Source organism: Aulonocara stuartgranti (assembly GCF_965226115.1).
Source record: "Aulonocara stuartgranti genome assembly, chromosome: 18".
In the NCBI taxonomy this organism is placed as follows: Eukaryota; Metazoa; Chordata; class Actinopteri; order Cichliformes; family Cichlidae; genus Aulonocara; species Aulonocara stuartgranti.
Window position 1 is genome coordinate 21,920,092 of NC_138954.1, and position 21,308 is coordinate 21,941,399.

General features: G+C 44.1%; 1 protein-coding gene across 6 annotated transcripts; it reads left to right on the forward strand.

The window, feature by feature from the left end:
• The first annotated feature begins 1,507 nt into the window (after positions 1–1,507).
• LOC309693600 (transcriptional repressor p66-alpha) lies at positions 1,508–21,308 on the forward strand. 6 transcript variants are annotated; one of them, XM_082512977.1, is made up of 11 exons: positions 1,508–1,805; positions 10,840–11,354; positions 12,966–13,098; positions 13,349–13,477; positions 15,210–15,287; positions 15,396–15,515; positions 15,752–15,931; positions 17,814–18,072; positions 18,669–19,090; positions 19,185–19,443; positions 19,951–21,308. In XM_082512977.1, the coding sequence occupies exons 2-11, from the start codon at positions 10,843–10,845 to the stop codon at positions 20,088–20,090; spliced, it is 2,232 nt and encodes a 743-aa protein (XP_082369103.1). In that variant the 5' UTR covers positions 1,508–1,805; positions 10,840–10,842; the 3' UTR covers positions 20,091–21,308. The 6 variants fall into 6 exon arrangements, with proteins under 6 accessions (XP_082369103.1, XP_082369106.1, XP_082369102.1 ...); XM_082512980.1 differs by lacking the exon at positions 1,508–1,805 and adding an exon at positions 1,825–2,098 and having other exon boundaries at positions 19,185–19,308; XM_082512976.1 differs by lacking the exon at positions 1,508–1,805 and adding an exon at positions 1,826–2,098.

Below are 21,308 nucleotides of genomic sequence, written 5' to 3' on the forward strand. Positions count from 1 at the left end.
AGCTCTTTTTGTTGTCATTTAAAGAATGGGAGGGTGAGGCTGACAAAGCACTTCTAACCACCCCCCTCTGCACCCACCTGGAGGCTAGCACTCCTGCTCCCGCTCAGTCTTTATGGACTTCTGTCGTACTTAGATCGCTGTATTCCAGGCACACACACGTTTACATATGGATGTCCATTTATATGCACGGTAGTGGACGAATGAGGATGAGTTCAGTTCACAGGGATGCTTTGAAGCGATGCAGGTCTTGTCATGAAAGAGCACGCCAGCTGGAGCTTTTACAGAAGGGACTCTGTCACTGGCATAGTATAACCCAGCTGAGAGTGCTCTGGACTTGCATGTTTGGATCTGATTCTAACTGCAGGGCTGGCTGACCGCTCTTTAAAGCAAACCTCCTCTGTGCCCCCCCCACCACACACACACCTTCTTCACTGTAAAGAGAGACACAAATAGCCTTAATGTTTGGGTTCAGGACTTGGATCTATTCTGAGTTGCATCACATGCTGCTGCACACAGTGACTCTGAATCAGGAGATAAGTGAGGATGGTTACCTTAGATCATAATTTGAGGTCAGGGAGACAAATGTGAGGCCGGATAATTACACGATGCTGAGGATGTGACGCTGATGCACTACTGCTGTAGAGACACTGAAGGTAAACATGGCGCTGACTTTGCTTGTGGAAGATCACAGACTGAGCTCAGCAGACAATGTGTTTATGGAGTATTTATATGTATATTTACTCCCCACATGACATCTATCTAAGTCTGGGGGGGGGGGGTTGCAGCTGCCCTCGCCGCCATTAAACCCTGCAAACCATCATGTACAATGCAAACATTAAACTGCTGGGTTGCATGTTTACTATGCATCACTCATTGACTGTATGAATGTGAACAATCTGAGCTTTAATCAGGCATGTAAAGACAACATGAACCACTAACGTGATTAAATACGTGTCTATATGGACTACATCAGCACAACATAGCAAAAAAAAAAAAAAATTTATAAATAAGGGTTTGATAAATCAATTTAGTCACATTCGCCTCTGCCAGGCACAGATTCAACATTATGAAATAAAACAGGACCACCCCCATTAAGCTCATAATGTACTTTAAGTAGAAATAAATCAGCATTTGCTTGCACTTTGGAGACCTTTAAGGGTCCGGGCTCGGGTGCAGTTGAGCGGATTGTCTCCTCGCTCTTGCAGCTGCTGTCCGCTTTGTTTTGTGTGCAAATTGATTATTTGTCCACATGCTAAGTTTGAAGCGTTACTTGTGTCACCGTGCTCATAAGGCTGGCAATAAAGCCACTCTGGCATCTGTGAGTTGAGTCCTGTCTTGGAGTTAGAGCCACCGTAGAAGCTGTGGTGATTCAAAGAGGATGCTAGTGAGTGTTTGGGATGAAATATGTGGTGTTTTACATATTCATGGGTCAGTACTGTAACTGTGTGTGCGTGTGTGAGTGTGTATTGGAGGGGATCTGTACACTTGCTGGTACACTCACGGGTCACTCCGGGGACCCCGGGGGGCCCTGACATTGTCGTCCTGCTTTGGCCCTCCGTGGTCAGTGACTTACATGATGTGATCCGGTCGCCCTGGTATGGCGAGGTGCGCATGCCCACTAAGAGGACGCAGCGGCTCCATGTGTGTTGAGGCGCATTATTTGGCAACAGACGCGGCAGCGGGGAGGGCCGAAAAAAGAGGATATCCCCTGGATTTCAAAAAAAAGCAACGATTTATCGAGGTTAACTGCAGATTAAACATTCCTTGGTCGACCATCGGCGAAGAACGGGAGACAAAGCTACCGAGTAAGTTGACTTATGTGAAGCTGAAGTTTTTTTAGTGAGGGGATCGAGAGGAGCCTTTTATTCGGACTCGTCGAGAGGAGCCAGGTTTTCCTCCACCTATCTGTGACGATAAAGAAGCTGATGGGCTGTTGAAAAGTAACACTTCTCCGCAGAGCCAAAGGTTGAGCACTGGGGAGGAGAAGAGGGGGGGCTCGCTCAGCCAAAATTTCTTTTATTTAATGTTTCCTCAGGAGCACCGGCGAGTAAATGTGATGGCTGGACTTGATTTGGTGCGGTAGAAGTCGTTTAACGAGGTAAGGATTACAACGTTACATCGCCAGCGGCTCGACGGTCGTCGGCGGCGGCGGCTCAGTCCGTGGGCCGGTCGATGAAATTTATGAGTTCCGACTCGGAGGTTTTTCCTCGGGAGGGGACAGACAGGTAAACCGTCCCGGTGAGCCTCCCGAAGCCGCACTTTTAGGGCAGTATCGCGAAAGTTTGGGGGTCCTTTTTGAGCTCGACGGCTGTCCCGCATCGGGGGTGCGAGCCAGGTCAACGATTCGGGTTCGGTTCTGGTTGTGTGTGGGGGTCATGTTGACGAGCGGCTTGCCCCGGCTCGGAGGACTTTCAGTAGTTTGGCTTAAAGTGTCCGGCAGCCGCTGGTGGTCACACACACCGAGTGCCTTTATCCGAGCTAAAAGTGGCTTCGTGTTTTTGTTTGTGCGATGTAGCTAATGTTAGCTCGCTAACTAATAACACGCACACCTCCTCCGAGGCGGTGTCAATAATAAAAAAGCCGGCTAGTTGCACATGTAAGTGTGGGCTGGGTTTAGTTTTTAAAGGGCTGAGTTTGGTTTTTTGGACTGTGTACTGGCGGCTGGAAACGTTAATGGTGGACGCCGCTGCCCGCTTTAAGCCCCGTGGCACCAGTATTGGTTCTGCTATCTGGTAGCTAATCTTCCTACTTCTCTCTGTGACAACCGTAGTCTTCCTCCTCTTAAAGCTGAACACACACACACACACTCTCACACACACCGCACACACTCCCCTCTCTGTCTCTTCCTCTCAGCCAGACAGGAGCACGCACGCACACATTTCCACAGCACGAGTTTTTGCAGCGCTTCGGGACAAAGCTGTGGGCTCAGGATTTCTGCCGTCACACCAGTTCGCCGCTAAATTTGTGCCGTCCGTTCATGCGGACGCGCTGAGGTGGATTTAAAACGTGGGGATATCTAATGGCTGAACGTGACGGAAGCCGGCGTTGCTCATGGTGTGTGCAGCGAGCCACACGCGGACTGACGCCGTGTTGTGACGGCACTGGTTACTCTTGCTGAGTCGTGATCGTGTAGCCTTTAATTGGTTAATTACTTAATTAGTTTTGCAGTTGATTGATTTTCAGCGTCTTATTGCATACCGTCACCTGCAGAGGACATAGCTGACTAATGTCTGCTGACTTGTATCAACTTGCTTTCCAAGTAGCATTAATGCCTGAAAGTGTGAGCCACAATCAGAGTTACTGCAGTGAAGTTCTTCTTGTTAAGCTACATAATCGTCTTTTATTCATTAAAAAATAATTATTATAAAATTAAGACGGCTTGTGAAAATGATCCAAAAATCTACAAATATGTGGTTAAAAGTCTTACTATTGTAAGACTAAGACAGCTATAAAAAATAAAATAAAAACAAATCTAGGTTTTCTGTCCGATTCCTATCAGTTTCTGTTAGTTCTCATTGCAACACAATGCAGCCACTTAAAAGTCCCATGTATGCCATGTAAGCTGGGGATGGCATTGTTGCAAAAGCGAGCTGCTGCTTTTAGGAGACTTTTATTGCCTCTTTGTGGTGATCTGGAATGAACCCTCGCTTGTTTGTGTGAACAAAGGCCCTGTAAAGCATTATTTACATGTCAACAGTGTGCAGGTTGCCTTTAGTGAAGGGAAGGGGGGGGTCAGAGGAGAGGGGAGCGCTTTGGCTGTTGAGCTACCTGTCCTTCCTGTGTAGAAACTGTGCATCTGCAGCGTGATGCAGTAGTAGTACTATCCACCCCAGAGTGATTGTGTTGTTTGTATTCAAATGACAAGACTGAGTGAGTCAGAAACAGCGCATGAATTTTCAGCCATTCCAGAAAGCACTGTTCCAGCGATGTCTCTCACACACACACAGACACACAAGGCTGGTTCAGGGCTGTTGTGCAGTCAGCTACTGTTCTGTAAAGGGTCATCTGCTAGCCACATTTTGAGCTGCTCCACATAACTACTGGGGGTCACAGGGCGACCTGTTTGGTCAAACATCAGAGACGTCATCAAATACGTGTGGAGCAAGTTGCTCCCTAATTGCCTTTTCAGTTCGTTTCGTGTAGATGCTGCTGTGTGAAGCTCTGAGCTCTCAAGATCTGAAGTTATTTAACTGAGCAAGTCAGTGACCCACAAAAGTGAGCTTTGGCCATAACTAGCTCCAAAGCAACATCTTATTTAAGCATACACCTCCGATGACATTCTTCTATTGTGAGTGGGGCCGCGAAGGTTTTGCTTTTTAGTTAGTGCACGGACACTATCATTGCTATCATTTGTTATTCTGACAGATGCAACCAGGTAATGGAAACGAATACTTTGCTGGTTCAGCAGTTTTCCAAGGTAGAGTGGCCGCATAGTTGCACGGTTTCCTGAAGCCCCCGTGTGATGTAGAAATATGTGTTCACAGGGTAAAAGGTCTCTCGTGGGTAAATAAAGTGCTGAACACATACTGCATGTAAAGGTGGACATCAGTGATAATTGAGAGCGAGGCTGCTGGTGTGAGTGAAGATGATTGACTGATAGCTGACAGGATCAATGTGATAAATAACTGCCTCATAGCAGGAGAAAAAGACAGAGAAGACAAAACCCTGATAGTGGTAGGAACCTGATGCTAGATTAAAGTAGCACTTTGCACCTTGATAATGTGGCAGTGATCACTGTGATTTAAATACACTCCAGTTGTTAATGAGATGATTGGGTTTGATTGGAGAAATGTCACAAAAAGGATTCAAATGTATATCAGGCATTTGAGACAGCTGACCAGAGTTGGATTGGCAACTTTCTGGACACTGAGTCAACTTGCATATGTGCCGTTCGTATTACTGTTGGTCAGGCGTCTTACACGGATGTATGGGCCACGTCAATTCTCATTAATGGTCACTTCTTAAACAATATAGTGACATGGGCAGGACTTGTTAGAGGACCAGTCTTGTGGGCATTCTTGTAGTATGCACATGGAAACCTCCAAAACACAACTAAATGTTGGAAAGCACAGTGTGCACACGGCAACTTTATTAGAAAAAAAATCAAAATTGCCATCATTTTGGAAAATGTGTCTCTGAAAGCAGCAGTGATGCCGTGTTTTCCTACATTGTTGTGTCCCTGTAAAACTGGAAGACCAACTGAAGTCTAGTTTTACAAGTACAGACTTGTGGCTTTAGGACGAAACTGCAAGACATTACATTTTGCAAAACCTGCAGAATCTTGGATTAACTTTGTTCTTCAATGTCATTAAATTACAGCTGTTTATGTTACCCTTTTTTAAAAACACTGATAAAGAGTTTTAGTAATGCAACGACAGTGTGCATTCAGATGTTTTTGTCTAATATCTAATGGGCTTCAGTTGGGTGGCTCATGTGGCTCTTTTAGATTAGCACCTACTCTGCTCGACTCGAATCGGTTTCAGTCGTTTTCCATTGCAATTGAATGCCATCACACTGTGAGTATGCGGCACAAAACAACACAACAATGGAGGACATCGTCTGCACCTCGTCGTTGGTGGACAGTGTCGGTTAGTGTCGAGTCTTTTTCCTTGTATCCGGGGTTCAAAAATGACGAGTTTGATTCTTGCAAAGGAGTCTCTCTCATGACTCATCCAATGACATCATTTTCTGGCCAGTCAGTGGCATGCAGTCTGTTGACATTACATTTTCAGCTCGCTTAGAACCCCGGCTAAGTAGATACTAGCAAAGTACCAGGTACTACCACCTAAGTGTCGAGTAGAGTTGAGTCGAGTAGGTACTAGTGGGGGAAAAAATGGCGTTATCATTCAAGGACAGAAAAATGTAACTTCTTTTCACCAGACACCAAAGGGACAGTGCAGCTTCTGGTCGAAATCAAGTGAATGTTTCTACTTTGGGAAGAAATGCAGATGGTAAACCTTTGGTCTGGTGAAAATGTACTAAAGAAGTGACAATCAACCAGTCAGCCCAGCCGCCGTGAGAATTATGAGCGCGATCTCTCGCTGTGCTGTCAAGTCTTTGCAGTGTCGTTTAATGCTGTTTGAGGATTTCCATCTGATTTGAATATTTAACAGGATAATGTTGTATACAATGTGATTCAGATCATACCATGACACTAATCACTCCGCCTGCTGCTGTAACAAGTGTAATATTGAAGTGGACAGTGTAGCTTTTCCTCTTAGTGTGTGTGTGTGTGTGTGTGTGTGTGTGTGTGTGTGTGTGTGTGTGTGTGTGTGTGTGTGTGTGTGTGTGTGTGTGTGTGTGAAAAGTGAGCAGTTAAGTTTGGCTATATAGCCTGAATTTGTGAGACATGTAAAGTTCAGTTTTGCTTTCGGTTGCTTTCAGAGGTTTTGCACTGGTTGCATGTGATGTCAAGTTCTTGGGGGTGTGTGTGTGTGTGTGTGTGTGTGTGTGTGCGTGCGCGTGCGCGAAGAGGGTTTGAAGGAATTGTGTGTGTAAACTGCCATGAAGATGAAATGTGAAACCTGCCAGCCATTAAAGATCCCCCATTACAAAGATGGGGTCAGTGCCCGTGTAAGGTTGGTGCGGGGATGGGTGGCGTTCCCCATGTCTAATTCCTTCCAGCAGCATCATTTCACAGCTATATGCGCCAGAAATTAATAATGTCATCACAACACCCCACCCCCGCCACACCACACACACAAACACACATACGCACACACTGTATAATGGCCGTCAGTGTGGAAGCCCTGCGCCTGCTCCAGCACCTGAAGGGTTAAAACCAGCTTTAGCTTCTCTCTGTCATACACACACACACACACACACACACACACACACACACACACACTGACAGAGTCACACACACACACACACAAGCTAACCGGTTTAAACCGGTTCTCAGGAAAAGTGCTTTGTGTGTCCCACTGAATCCTGGGAAGGGTCATGTCATGTGTGTCTCAGTGATGTCAGAGTATTATAAAAACTTAGTCAGCTCTCTGCTATCAGGTGATTGCTCTGCATGCTGCATTGTCACCCTGCGTGCATTTTGTATGTGTGCATGATGGATACATTAAGTGCGCTCATTGCTCGCCGCCATAGCCGTTCTGAGAACAGGAAGGGGAGGAGGGGTTGGAAGCGCATACGGTGTGTGTGTTACGGAGAAGTACTCCAGGTTGTAAGGGTTAATTGTAGCGAACCCCCCCCCCCCCCCCCCCCCCCCTCCTTCCCACACCCTTCCAAAAAAACAAAACAAAAAAAGGAACGTAGCTTCCTGTGGCGCGTCGCTGGGCAGACTGAGGGCCTCCACAGTCCTGGGAGGACTGGCTCTTGATTCTGTAACATAAAGACATAAATATGCATAAGTACATAACTGCGGTGCACTGCTGCTTCTTCATGCTCTTCCAGCAGAGAGCAAGATCCTTTGTGCATCTCTGAATGTGCTGTCTGTTTGAGATCCTGTGAACTTTGAGCACAGGTTGTCTACTCTCTGTGTGTAGCATGCCATATGGATCAACATTTGCCTTTTTACACATTCAATAATAACCAATTCAATGAGTGTGTACACAGTGAACAATAGCGAGCCTTACCTGGCTTTTTGCTATTGCTCTGGATATAAAAATTTCTGAGTAAATCCTTTGTGATCATATCACCAGCATCATTCTTGTACCAAACTACAGTATGTAAGTACGCGGCATAATCAGCACCACTAGTAATGGAAATTATGAGTCATATTCTGTCTTTATAATCTCACACTATACCTATATTTAGGCATATTGGTGTTTAGATATTACAGCATCATGTGTACTTGATGGGGCAGAAAACACCTCAGAGGCACGTGCCCAAATCCAGAGTCATCAGTGGGATGATTGACCCTTTTGTAAGTCTTTTCTTAGTGCACAGGATGCTATTATGGATAAATGGGTCAATATCCACTGATATGAAAAGTGCATCAGAGATGTACAGCCAAACAGTTTGATAGGCCATTATCAAAACCATCAGCATGTATTGACTGATGTGGAGTATCTGCCGTCATCCCGTGCGTCCGCTCTCGTTTCTGACCCGACTCTGAGTGATTCAGAGCAGCTACTGTAGGGATAATGTGTGACACTATGTGCCATGTACTGGTGCACTTCTGCGAGGGCACAAGTGCACTCTGTAATGCTCGTCCGCCTGACAGAGCGAGCCGCTGTATGTCCTCATCTCCACTACTGCTGCCATGTCAACATCTGGTGGGGATTGAATCTGGTGTTCAGGGGATATTGGACAGTAATGGATATGGTGCTCCACTCAGAAAGAGTTGTATACGCATCGTGAGCTCCTCGCAGCCAATGAAAAATCCCTCCACGTGAATACGTACATTTCTAAAATATGTGGATTCATGAGTTGTTATGAATATTTGAACAGAATTCATGCTCCAGTGAATTTTCGCTCTACCCCAAGTCCCTTTAACTCTGATTTGATTACGATGTTGTCATACATGTTTTATCTCTCTGCAGCATTTTTTTTTCTCTTTGCAGTCTTTCAAAAGACCTTTCTGCTTCTCTCAAGTGCATTTTTTGATTTTCTATTTTGCCCTGAACACTTGAGCACTTTCTGAGTACGCCCATATTTTTCCTAGTGTCCCCCTTTCTCCTGGCTTTTAGTCTAGACTGAGATTTGGAGAATGGGATGTTTTGGAATTATACTTGAGTCAACATCTTGGCTATGTGACCGTGATAATCCAAGATGTTTTGTCTGGGTGCCATTTTTAGAGCATGTCCCCTGCAGCTGGTTCAAGGTCAGTCTTGTCTGCGTCATTATTGAACAACACGAGGACAATCGCAAATGCAGTTGGGGTAAAATAGACGCCTTAATTTATTATTGGGTAATAGACCTGCAGGTTTCTCCTAGCGTGTTAGCCTTGTGAGAATGACATGTGACTTGGGCTAGAGCCTAAATAAAAGGGGCTCTGTTATTTTTCTTCTAACAGTTCATCATAACCTTTATCTGTCTTACTCGGTGCAGCCCCTCAATTCATCCACTGTCTGAAATAAGCTGGTTTATCACCTTTCCTTATAAGATAGCTTTCTTCTGATTGGCTGCCCCTCACTAACAGGAAGTTTGAAGAGCAGCTGGGTGAGGCTGTTGCACTTGCACTCAGAGCTGTGTGCCTGAGATTACCACATTAAGGATGTGCGATCAGAAGAAATTAAAGTTCCGGCAGCACTTTATTAATTGGCCGACATATTTTACCTTATAGCTCACATCAGGGTCACTGTAAAACATCAAACGCTACACACTCAATAGGATAAATGCAGAGTAGATGAAATGGAAAACAACCAGTCACTGACAGAATACATCCAATTTGCTAGTGTAGTCTGTCTGTCTTTTGGAAACATTCCTCAGATTTTGGGCCATACTGATGTGTCACACAGTTGCTGTAGATTTTTGTAGCTGCACGTCCATGATGTGACCCTCCCGTTCAGTGAACTCATTGTCATGTTTAACCAGTCAGAAACCAGTTTGAGCTTTTATTTGAGATTTGTATAAGGGTACACTGATCATAAAATTAAGCCATGCTCAGTTAATACTGTGGGATCCAAAACGTGCCAAGAGAATATCCTCCATACCATTACTCTATGACCACTGTGAATCAGTGGTATAAGGCAGGATGGTTCAATGCTTTCATGTTATTTAGTCTGACCCAACCATCTGATTGCTGAAACAGAAATCGAGCCTCATAGAACCAGGCAGCCTCCTGTTGTGCACTTTCAGTGATCCTGTGTGAAGTCTCAGTTTACTGTTCTTAGATTCACCCGGTGTGGTCTTCTGCTGCTGTATCAAATCTGCTCGAAGGTTTGATATGTTGTGCATTCAGAGATCCTCTGCATACCTTGGTTGTAACAAGTTAGTGTTGCTTTCCTGTCAGCTCAAAGCAGTCTGGCCATTCTCCTCTGACCTCTGGCATTAACAACGCGTTTTTACTCCGAGAACTGCTGCCCACGGGATATTTTCTCTTTTTCGGACCATTCTCTGTAAACACTAGAAATGGTTGTGTAGGAAAATCCCAGCAGTTTCTGAAATACTCAGGCCAACCCCTGTGGGAGCAACAGCAACGTTACATTCAAAGTTACTTAAATCCCCTTTCTTTCTCAATCTCATTCTCAGTTTGAACTTCAGCAGATTGTCTTGACCATGTGTACATGCCTAAATAAACTGAGTCGCTGCCGTGTTGAGTGATTAGATAACAGTGTTAATGAGAAGTTAAAAAGGGCTGGCAAGTGTAAAGTCACATAAAGATCTGCCAATGAGGCGGCAATACGGCTGTGCCTAATATCATACGATCATAGTCAGTCAAGGCAAAAAGGGAGTGTCCAGTGGAAAACAAGGTGGTATGTGACGCAGCCATGAGCTGGAAAAGTGCAGCTGAGGGGTGGTGTTTAAATTTTGTCTCACCCAACATCAGACATATCCACTCAAAACACTTTGAGGTAGTTTATTCACATTTTTTTAAGTTTTTATTTTTATAAATATATATATTTACGTTGACCCTGATGTAGGCCATAAGCATGTGACTATAAATGGGTAATGTAAATTAAATACAAGGACTTTCACTTTCAGTTCTTTTAGAAATGGAAATATGATTTTAAAAGTTCTGTTTTTTTGACTGAGTAGAATCTTAAATATACCTAAGTGGTGTTTTTCCAACTTCATACAATAAAAATGGACATTTCCTTTTCCTGGAGTTTTTATGCTCCCTATTTTCAATGTAAACTTTTTTGTTTTCGTGTCATTTTGGGATCCTGCTTGACTATTGAACACGTCACGTAACACTGTTATTCTTCTTCTTTCTATTTACAGGGGATGTCTGAGGAGGCTGTCCGCCAGACACGCAGCCAGAAGAGGGCGCTGGAGAGGGAGGCTGCCCCACAGTCTGTAGAAACCTCCGATGCCGACAATGAAAGCAAAAAACCTAAACTGGACCCGTCTGAATCGCCAACACAGACCCCAACTAAACCTAAGCCTGACCTTATTCTGGCACAGGATGGTCAGAGCCGGACTAGGCCCGGATTAGAGCATGACAAGGAGCAGGAGCAGGATCAGAGCCCTTTGCCGTTATCTTTAGTGTTACCCTTGACCTCCCAGCCGGTGAAGGATGATCGGAATTGGTCCCAGAGACAGGAGGTGGTCGAACCCGGCTCAGACAATCGGACTGACTGCAATGACAAAGCAAGGGCAATGGACACAAGGAGCCGCGTCCGGCAGGCGGAGCCAAAGGCGTCCGGCGGCATGCTGGCCGCAGGGGAAGTAAAGGCCACTATTAAGGTTGAAGTTCAGACAGGAGAGCAGCCCGTGGACATGAGCACCACCAAAGGGTGAGAAACGGTTCACAGTAAACACAAAAATAATAATGTGAAGGTGCCTTGTGGCTTTTCTGAAGCACTGCCGGCTCCTTGTCTAGACTTTTTGTTCTAAAAACCCACTTATGGGGTTTTAGAAAAGGACAAATGGCACCTTGTTTGAATATGAACGGGCTAAAAATGTTTCAAAGTTACTTTTGTAATCCTGCTGCACACACATAAGTGTGTGTTTGTGGCTCAGAGGTGATGCTGAACTTTTGCTCTACCTCCATTTTCCCCCCTCTCCACCACCTGAACCCTAAAAACTCCCCGAACACAAAATGAAGCCGTGTGTGTCACAAACTGGTTCCAGCCGGTTGTTGCCATGGTTTCCACAGTGGAAGGAACAGTGAGGGGAGGGGGAGGGGGGGGAGAGATGAGAGGAAAAGTGAACGTGTCACGTGATGATGACTTTGAGGTCACGTGACTTCTTTGGAAGAGAAGTGATTAATCCACAGGAAGTGATGATGGCGCTAAGCCCTCAGGAGAGACTAATACACACATGAATAAACACACAGACAGACACAAAAAAAAAAAAGACGGCGAGGAGAAGAGACGGGCCGCGTGTCGTCATTTGTTGACTTTACCAAATTCTTATGCTTCACAGAAATGCATAATCTGTGCAATCATAAGGCCTGTCTTATTTTAACAGGAGCATTCCTCCTGCCCTTCAGTCTTTGAGTGCCACTAGTCAAAGTATTTAGGTCATCTACTCTCACATATAGCCTGCAGCTCAACTAGTCACTTTGCAGTAGGAGCTGTAAGTGTTTGGAGGGGAGGCCATGAGTAAAATGTGCATAACGATGTGGTTTTGTAGATAAAAGTGATGACTGATCCCAAAATTCTCCAAGATTTGCTTAGCGTGCCTTGTGTGACGAGTTTACGCGAATGCAGGTCAACTCCAAATGCTTCAAACGCCTGCCCACAGTATCCTGTTTCAACAGGAAATGCGTGCTCTCAAGCAGCCGTTTCATTGTGACTTAAAGACCTTCACCGGCGCTTTAAGTCAGTCACACCTTGCCCCTCCTTGGCATTTAAGCCTGTTCCCCTTGTTGCTGGTAAACCTTCGATATGAATAGAAGCTGTGCGGAGCGCTGTCTGGACTTGTTAGATTACAGCGAAGAGGATAAACCTGTGGTCATAAATTATATTTGTGGTTGAGGAGCAGACCTCCTTAAATACAGGCATTAGTAATGGCTGCCAATACTTGAAGCGGTCGAGTTGTGCTTTATCTTCCTTCAAACTGCCATACACGTTCTGAAGCTTCTCAACCTATCCGGATCTGCCACTGCGAACTTGAACGGCGCAGCTAAATCCTGTCTTTAAACTCAAATCACATTTGTGATTTTTCACTGGGGATGCTGATGTTTCAAGAGTATACACATTCATGCACAACACATTCAAATGATGCATCTTTTGAATTTTGACTAGAATAGAGAGAGGATAGAAAGAAGTGAAATGGTCAAGCTGTGGAGTAGGATGATTATAACATCCCTCAAAGTACTGAAGGAACACACTGGATGTAATCCGTACAGAAACATCAATTTAAATGCTGTTATTAACATTTATTTATTTATTTTTGTCCAGGAGTATAAAAAGAGAGAAGCGCCCTCCATCCCCTGAAGATGATGACGTCATCATTTTGTCAGATAATGACTCCCCTAGTCCACCGATGAACGGGCTCAGCCACTTTAAAGAGCTGGACACGGACTTGCTCATGGTGAGAGACCAAAGTCAGAAATCGTGCATTGGAAGATGAGAGCTCGAGACTCACTTAGCTGTGAGCTTTTATAGATTTTAGTACTGGGGGTGCAAGTTTGGACCTCAGAGATGTTGCACTGTGTGGTTAGAGGTGGATTGAGGACTCAGAGGAATCAGGAGATGTTCAGTAACCTGAAGGGATTTCATTTTTTTTTTTTTTTTTTTAATTTATTTTTTTGTAACGTGCCGCTGTGCTCTGTTGAATGTAGAAGAGCAGCCCAGCTGAGAGGGAGCGTATCATTAAGCAGCTGAAGGAGGAGCTGAGACTGGAGGAGGCCAAGCTCGTGCTGCTGAAGAAACTGCGGCAGAGCCAAATTCAAAGGGACACTCTGCAGAAGGTAACTAGCAGCTTTCACCCACATCAACACATCATTGCACTCTTCCACGTGTAGGGATAGATATTGATGGGATAATATTACAAATCTGCCAACAGGTCATTGATCTTTAGTGATTCTCTTCTAGTTCCTGCACAGTTTTCTGTGGATTGTGAAGTATCCCAACGCTGTCACTAAAATCTCCCATAAATGTTACCATAATACAGTCAGTCTATCTGACTGCATTTGAATGTGTTCATGTTGGCAATTATATCTGTTTCTGATAATACAGCAATTAACAGCGATAAATCATTGAAAATCACATTTGTTGCCCTCTACATAAAAAAAAGAAGCTCACTTTAACTCTTTAACATTTGTGCTCAGCAGACTTCCTGTTCAACAAGAATATAACCAGCTGAGTCGAGTCCCCTGAGTGTGCTCATTGACAAAACTTGTTCAGATTGATGCATGTATAAATCAGACAGCAGTTATTTGCCAACCTTCGACTCTCTGAGAGTTAGACTGCAACTGTTTGCAGAAAGGTTTGCCTCATATCAGGTGACCTGTGCAATCACTTTGCGATCAAAAGCGGTCATGGGTGTGCACTTTTAATAACCCCAACTTGCAATTGGTAGCCTGTGTGAAAATTCAATACAGTCAGCAGAGGCAAGGGGGTTCCTGTCACTCATGTGACTGAGCCAGTTGGGAGGTCAAAGGTGTGTTCAGTGTTGGATGATTTCTAGGTTGAGCTGATTTAATGTACGGTCATTTGGCTAACACATATGAGATCAGCCCTCTAGTTCATTATATTCACAATATTTTAATTCATTTATTGAATTTTCAGTATTGTGTTACACGCATCAGGTTAGAAAAAGGAGTCAAGTCTAAAAGACATCAACCCACAACGTGAGTTTGTAAGGGAGCAGCAGCAGCTACAAATTGGCCCTTAACATTAAAAGCCTCTCCTACAATCTCTCACCTACAGCTTCAGATTATACGAGTCGTCTGCACATTTTCTTTTTCTTTTGATGATAATTTGTTGTAAATGACTAAAGTCAAACTTGTCAAAGGTGATGCACAGAAGGCAGAGAAAAGATGGGTCGAAAATGTGAAGCCAATGCAGAAGTGGCTAAAACCTGCATTCTTTCTAATGTCCAGCAGAGGGGCTGGGGGAGGAACACAATGTTCATTTTGTGATGTATACGTTAGGGTTGCTACTGCATGAGCGTGCAGTGTCTTTGATTTATGTGTCAAATCCATCCAAAATGAAATCGGATGAATCCAAAATGCTGGAAACAGCAGAGCACTGTCCAACGGCTCAAGTCACTGTGGTAGGAATCTGTTGTTTACGTACAGACTATGTGATTAAATACATTTATGAAAAACGTTGGTTACAGAAAGATGACACAACAAACCACACTAATTTGCAACTTCTAATAAGTAAAACTGACAGTAACCATGACAACAGACTCATAATTATTACATAACAAAATAAATAAACGATTTTAAAAAGTGATAACGACTCTCGGTCAGGTTTTATTCAAATATATAGGTTAAAGCCATGATAACTGTTGAATAATGCAGGTGATGCCTTGATGGTGCAGATAAACCATGTGTTACATGCAGTTCATGTCGTTGACAGGGACAGCCGCTGTTTATATGTTGATTGACGATGCGATTTGGTTTATCTAAGCTTGTGCTGTTCAGCAGAGTGAAGCATCGTTTCAGTTTAATATCTCTGTACGTTGTTTTTCAGCCCTCAGGTTTATCTGGCTCATCTGCTCCTCCTCCTCTAATTCGAGGAACAATTGCAAGCAGTAAAGGCTCTCCACAGGTTAATACACTAATATCACACATGCACATTATTTGTTTGAAAGCAGAGTTGCACTATAGTTGATGCCACTTCTCACGGTGTGTTTTTTCTTTTTCTTCTTTAAACCAGATTTTGACAGGGAGGAGTTCGGGTACTGTCATCCCTCCACCCCTGGTGAGAGGAGGGCAGCAGATTTCGTCTAAACATGGCTCCCAGATCATCATGCCACCTCTGGTTAGAGGGGCACAGGTGAGTCATGGGAAAACTCATCCTTGTCAAGTTAATTATAGCCTAAAGGTGTTTCGTGGTAGTGCTGTCTTAAAGAGACAGACTATAGGGAAAAGGTTATATTTAAACGTAGGACTTATGTTCTCTCTTTGCGCCTCCCTCTCTTTCTGTGTTCTTTGCTTTGGTGCTTTTTGATGTCCTTTCCTCGTCCTCCGCTACCTTTGTGTCTGTGTTGCCCGTCTCATTGTCGTGGTTAGCCCATCTCTGTGTCTCCACAGCAGATTCAGGCTCTCCGCCAGCAGCAGCAGCAACAGCTGGCTGCCTCTGGAGGCTCGGGGTCTGGTCCTCCTCCTCTGCTGTTGGGTCCCCGGAACTCTGACGCCCAGGGCCAGAGAGGAATGATCCAACCAGGCCTCATCAGAGTCGGCAGCACGCTGGTTAGTATGTCACCGGTCCCTCAATGTAAAAAAAAAACAAAAAAACAAGAGTGGGCAGAGAAGTGATTCACTCTTCCAGGCTGGAAGCGTAGGATGTATTATACTATGAAGTAAAAAGTTTTGTTACTTTGTCTAAATTTGATATGTGTAGAGTTCAAATTGCTCCTGATTATAACTGAGAAAGCTGTAGCCACTGCATGTTGGTGTATGTGTTGCCTTCAGCATTTAATATCACAAAGAATCCTAAATTTAACTGATGGGAATTCAGTCAGAAATCTTGAATGATTCACTCAATAACTACTTCTTTCATTGATTATCTACAACGCTGAGGTGCAATCAAGTATGCAGAATGTACAAAAAGTGAAGTCTAAACTGTTGGTTAGCTCACATTTAGTTTTGAAAATAAAACAAATAAGAACCCTTATCTACCAGTCCATAGGAAGCCGGGCGGTTAATGGAAACTGTTACTTGTAGGGGAAACAGGTTGACTAAGATGTACCGTCAGCCTGTAGATGTACAGTCATGTGAAAATGAACACTGCCCATTTCAATAGGAATTCAGAAGGCATGTAGCAGCCTGATCAGATGCACTTGGTTAATTGATCATCAGTAAGCGTGAGCACCTTTATGAAAACGGGTTTTGGCAGTTTGCTGGTGTGGAGCATTTAGGTGTGTGTGAACACACACAATGTCACAATCTACTCAGGAGTGGTCATCCCAGCAAATTCAAGGTCAGACTGTGCAATGCTCAGAAACCTCAAAAAACAATGATGTGCTTTGGACAGACAAGGTCAAAGTGGAAATGTTTCACCATATTTAGCGAAAACCAAACACAGCATATCGGCATACCAACTGCGAAGCACGCTGGTGGAGGGGTGATGGTTTCCTGGTCACTGAGTGGAGCGTGAACACTTCTGTATACCAAAGTATTCTAGAGCTAAATGTGAGGCCGTCTATCTGACAGATAAAGCTTGGTTCAAGTTGTGTCATGCAACAGAACAATGATCAAATCTACAACAGAATGAGTGAAAAAGGAAAGAATCGGGTGTTGCAATGGCCCAGTCAAAGTCCAGACCTCAGGCAGACTGTGAAATGCTACGGTGGGACCTTAAGAGAGCTGTGCATAAATGAAAGCGTGGGACAAAATTCCTCCACAGCAATATGACAGACTGAGGAAGTCATGCAGAAAATGATTACATCATGTTATTGCCGCTAAAGGAGGTTCTGCCAGCTTATTTTTCCACAGGGCTGCATTAGGTGGCAGACAGCAAGTTCTCCCAGTCCTCAATTAAACTTGGAAGAAATTGATTAATGTTCGAATAAAAACTCTGAAGCCTGTTGATGCTCAGGCTCACAAACTGTGCTCAGGCAGATGATGCGCTTCATCACTCATTTGACCAGCTTAGCCTTGCTACTGAAGCAATGAATTTGAAACATAGATTAGACTGTTCAGAATGTGTAGTTACTGCAATGGAGAGTTCATTTTGAGCCAGGCTAACCAATCGTAGAGAAGGGTCCTCTGGCCAGGACAGTTGGCCGTTATGCTGGTGCCTCTTAAACAGGACACTTCTGACTACAGGAGAACATGGCACAGTCACCCATAACAGACTTTTTCTGGAGAACCAACAGGCAAAGAGTAACGATAAAGTCCGGGGAATAAAGTAGGTTGACTGACCAGGTGCGTGTGTGTGAAGTCAGCATCTTTGATAAGTAGCAGGTATTTTTGTAGTCAGATCATCAGATGAGTCAGATTTTGTGTATTGTGTTGTATTTGACATTGGCACAAATGTGAAATACATTGTGACAGAGCTTTGAGACACTATTGTGGTCGGGGCTGAATATTTACACCATGTGTTTCTTCCTGTCTTTGCTTGTTTACGCAGGCCTCTTCATCCAGTTTGAAGGGCTCTTCCCTAGGAAGCGGTGTGTCTGTGGTGGGTCTGAATGACTCTCCGGCAAGCCGTCAGGCTGCAGCTAAACTCGCGCTGCGGAAGCAGCTGGAGAAGACCCTCTTGGAGATCCCTCCACCCAAGCCACCTGCCCCAGAGTTCAACTTCCTGCCCTCTGCAGCCAATAATGAATTCATCTACCTGGTGGGACTGGAAGAAGTGGTGCAGAATCTGCTGGATACCATCCACAGAGGTATGTGTGGATTTTTAGCTTTTGGTGCTTTGCTTTGTTTTGTTGTTATAGAGGTGAACTGAGCTGTGGTTCTACAGAACAACAATGAGACGTGATCACTAAAGGCATTCATAATCAGGGTTGCTAATCGGTCTCCTTTTGCAGCAATTAGGTTTTAACAGTTTGTTCTTTTTATTTATTTTTTATTATTTTTTTAATTTATATTTTTTATTAAGGTTTCAAAAGCAGGCATTCACAGTATGTACATCATGTAAGAATACTTCTTGCTTATATTATATTTTGTGGTATCACGATCAGCTTTGGGAAATATTGATAGACATTTTGGGGCAAGCAAGCAATTAACTGATTAATTAGGAAAATAACTGTCATGTTCCTCAGTAATGAAAATGAAAATAGCGATTAGTTGCTGTCCTCCCCCTGTTACTAATTGGCCTGCTTATTTTTGTTTCTATTGTTCCGAGTGAAGACATCTCCACTATCACCCAGGATTTAAACATCTGTCTGCTTGTGTCTGTTTTTCTTCAGTGCTTATTTGATGCCACACTGCTCTGTCTTTGCTCATTGCCTCTGGGCTTCCTGTCTCTGTTTCCAACCAGGAAAAACGGGTGTAGCCCTGCCCAAGCCCACCATCAGAGAACCTTTCATCTGCAGCCAGTGCAACACTGACTTCACCTGCCGTTGGAGGCAGGACAAGACGAAAGGCGGGGCGGTGCTCTGTGAAGACTGCATGTCATCTAACCAGAAAAAGGCTTTGAAAGCTGAGCATACCAATAGGCTGAAAGCCGCCTTTGTCAAAGCACTGCAGCAAGAGCAAGAAATAGAGCAGCGTATAATTCAGCAGACATCTTCACCAGTCTCCCACAGTACCTCATCATCCGCTTCATCTGCCTCTTCATCACTGAAGGCAGAGCATCTGGTGGCTCAGCAGCTGAAGCAAGTTCAGGCCAGAGTGTCCTCCCTCCAGCACCACCACCAGGCCAGCCGAGGAAACCTCATTCATCATCACTCCATCAAGCAGGTTGGAATCAGGTTTTGTTCTCTTTTTTTCAGAGAACACCTGTAGAGTCAAAGCTGCCGTAGCTCAAACAGCCTTTTTGTGTCTCCTCCCTCAGAGCTCACAGGGCCACCTGTCCCACGGTGTCTCATCAGTGGGGGTGAGAGGCATCCCCCACTCCTTTTCCTCCACCTCCCAGCTGCAGAGCGCAGTGGCGGCCGCGGCTTTGGTCAGCCGGCCAGGTAAGCACGCCCATGTTTCCCACCGCTCTGTGCAGAGTTCAAAGGTGAGCAGCAGTGGAATCCGCGGCCACAGGATTATCAGCGGAGGTAGTGCCTCATCCACTGCATGGAAGAAGCAGAGCAGCAGCAACACAGGTAGACTCACATTAATACCAGCCCAACTCTGACGCCTGACATCTGCTCTCTGTCAAATTCCTGTCTGGTCCAAAAGCAATCCTTTGACACCCCAAATCCAACTTTTTTTTTTTATTTTTATCATTAATTTGTCTTCTTTCTAAAGAGAAAAAAATTGTGATCACTGTAATCTTACACGTTAGAAAGAAAATGATGAATAGGAAATGTTTTCGGACAAGGCACCCCCCACCCCACCCCCACCCCTTCTGGAAATGAATCTGTTTTCCTGCTGTAATCCCTCAGTTTGGTGGTTTTAATACTTTTTCCTGGGTCTCACTACTGTGTGTTAGATTAGCGCATAACTCTCATTCGTTTTTCCTTGGTGTCTGTCCGTGCGTTATGGAGCCGTGGGTGGCTTTACATTCAGGTGTTACACAATCATACAGTGTTTTTCGAAATCATTAGACGTAACGCCGCAGTTCTTTTCCACGCCCTGACCTGACCTGCCGCTCTGCTGCATGTTCACAGGAGTGACCATGGCCTACGTGAACCCCAGCCTGACGGGTCACAAGACATCAGCCACAGTGGACGCTCGCCAGAGGGAGTACCTGCTGGACATGATCCCCTCTCGCTCGTCAATCTCGCAGACTGCAAACGCGTGGAAATAGTCGAAGCCGTACTCCGCTACTCATTTACTAGTTTTTTTCCCAAGTTCCTCAGCTCCAATAATACGGTCCACAGCGCCCCCGCAGGACTTGTTAAGCAATTACAATCTCTCAAAGTGAAGAAACGTTCCTTAATTAATACCTTTGTATGATTCTTGTTTTAGTTTTGCTTATTTTCCAATGTTTTTTTTTTTCTTCTTTTGGGGTTCATCGTTATTTGATAATTGTGCAGAAACCATTTTGATTTGACTGGGCAGAGAAGAAAATACTTGAAGGGCTTCCTCTGGGCTCTGTCCTCCAGACAGGGTCGTTCAAATGATGATGTACGATAGACGGTTATGTCTGCTGCGAGTACCTTTGATAAAAATAAGCATTCTGTTTGAGGCTTGTTAGCCCTTTTCTGCCATGATGTGGGTGAAACGCACCCAACCTTTTGACACTTGAATAGTTGTATCACACCCAAGAGTTCACGTTCGACAAAATACACATTTATTTTAAGTAAAAGCAAAATTACCAAGTTGTAAAATTTTCATTACACCACCCATGTAGTTAAAGGTTTGAGTTTACTTTGTATTTACCGTAAGTTATTTTTGTGTTTTTGTTTTTCCTTTTTTTTTTTTCTTGGACTGATGGTTAAGATCACTCAGTATAATGTGGTTTCCACAAATGAAGATTATTCTAGCTTTGTTTTTTCTTTTCTTTCTTTTTTTTCCTGTTTAACAGCATGCCTATCCTTAAGCCCATTTTGCACCTTAGCTGAAGAAGCGTGGTGTCATTGCTTAATTCATCTGTAATTACCATCTGTAATTTGCTTATTTTATATTGTCAACATTGTAAGATTATTTTGAGTGTTACATCATCACTGAGAAAATGCAAAACTCTGAAGGAGCTGAATTCGCCACACTGGAGCCAGAAATCTTGCCTCCGATATTTATCCATTGTCCACGTGAGACACGGGCTACATGTAGCCTCGACTCAGTCCTTAAAGGAAACATCTTCCAGCTTCCTGGATTACACAGTTAAAGAGTTGTGTGATCACACAATTAAGATTAAGACTCTGGATTACACAAGACCATCGTTATCTTGTGCCCCTCACCATAATGCATAATTTCTCTGCTTTCCAGTCATTTTAATTGCAATGTACAAAGTTATGTTTAAATTTATTTGGTTTACTTTTTTCCTAGCTCCTGAAATAAATAATAAAAAATATTACATTTTAAA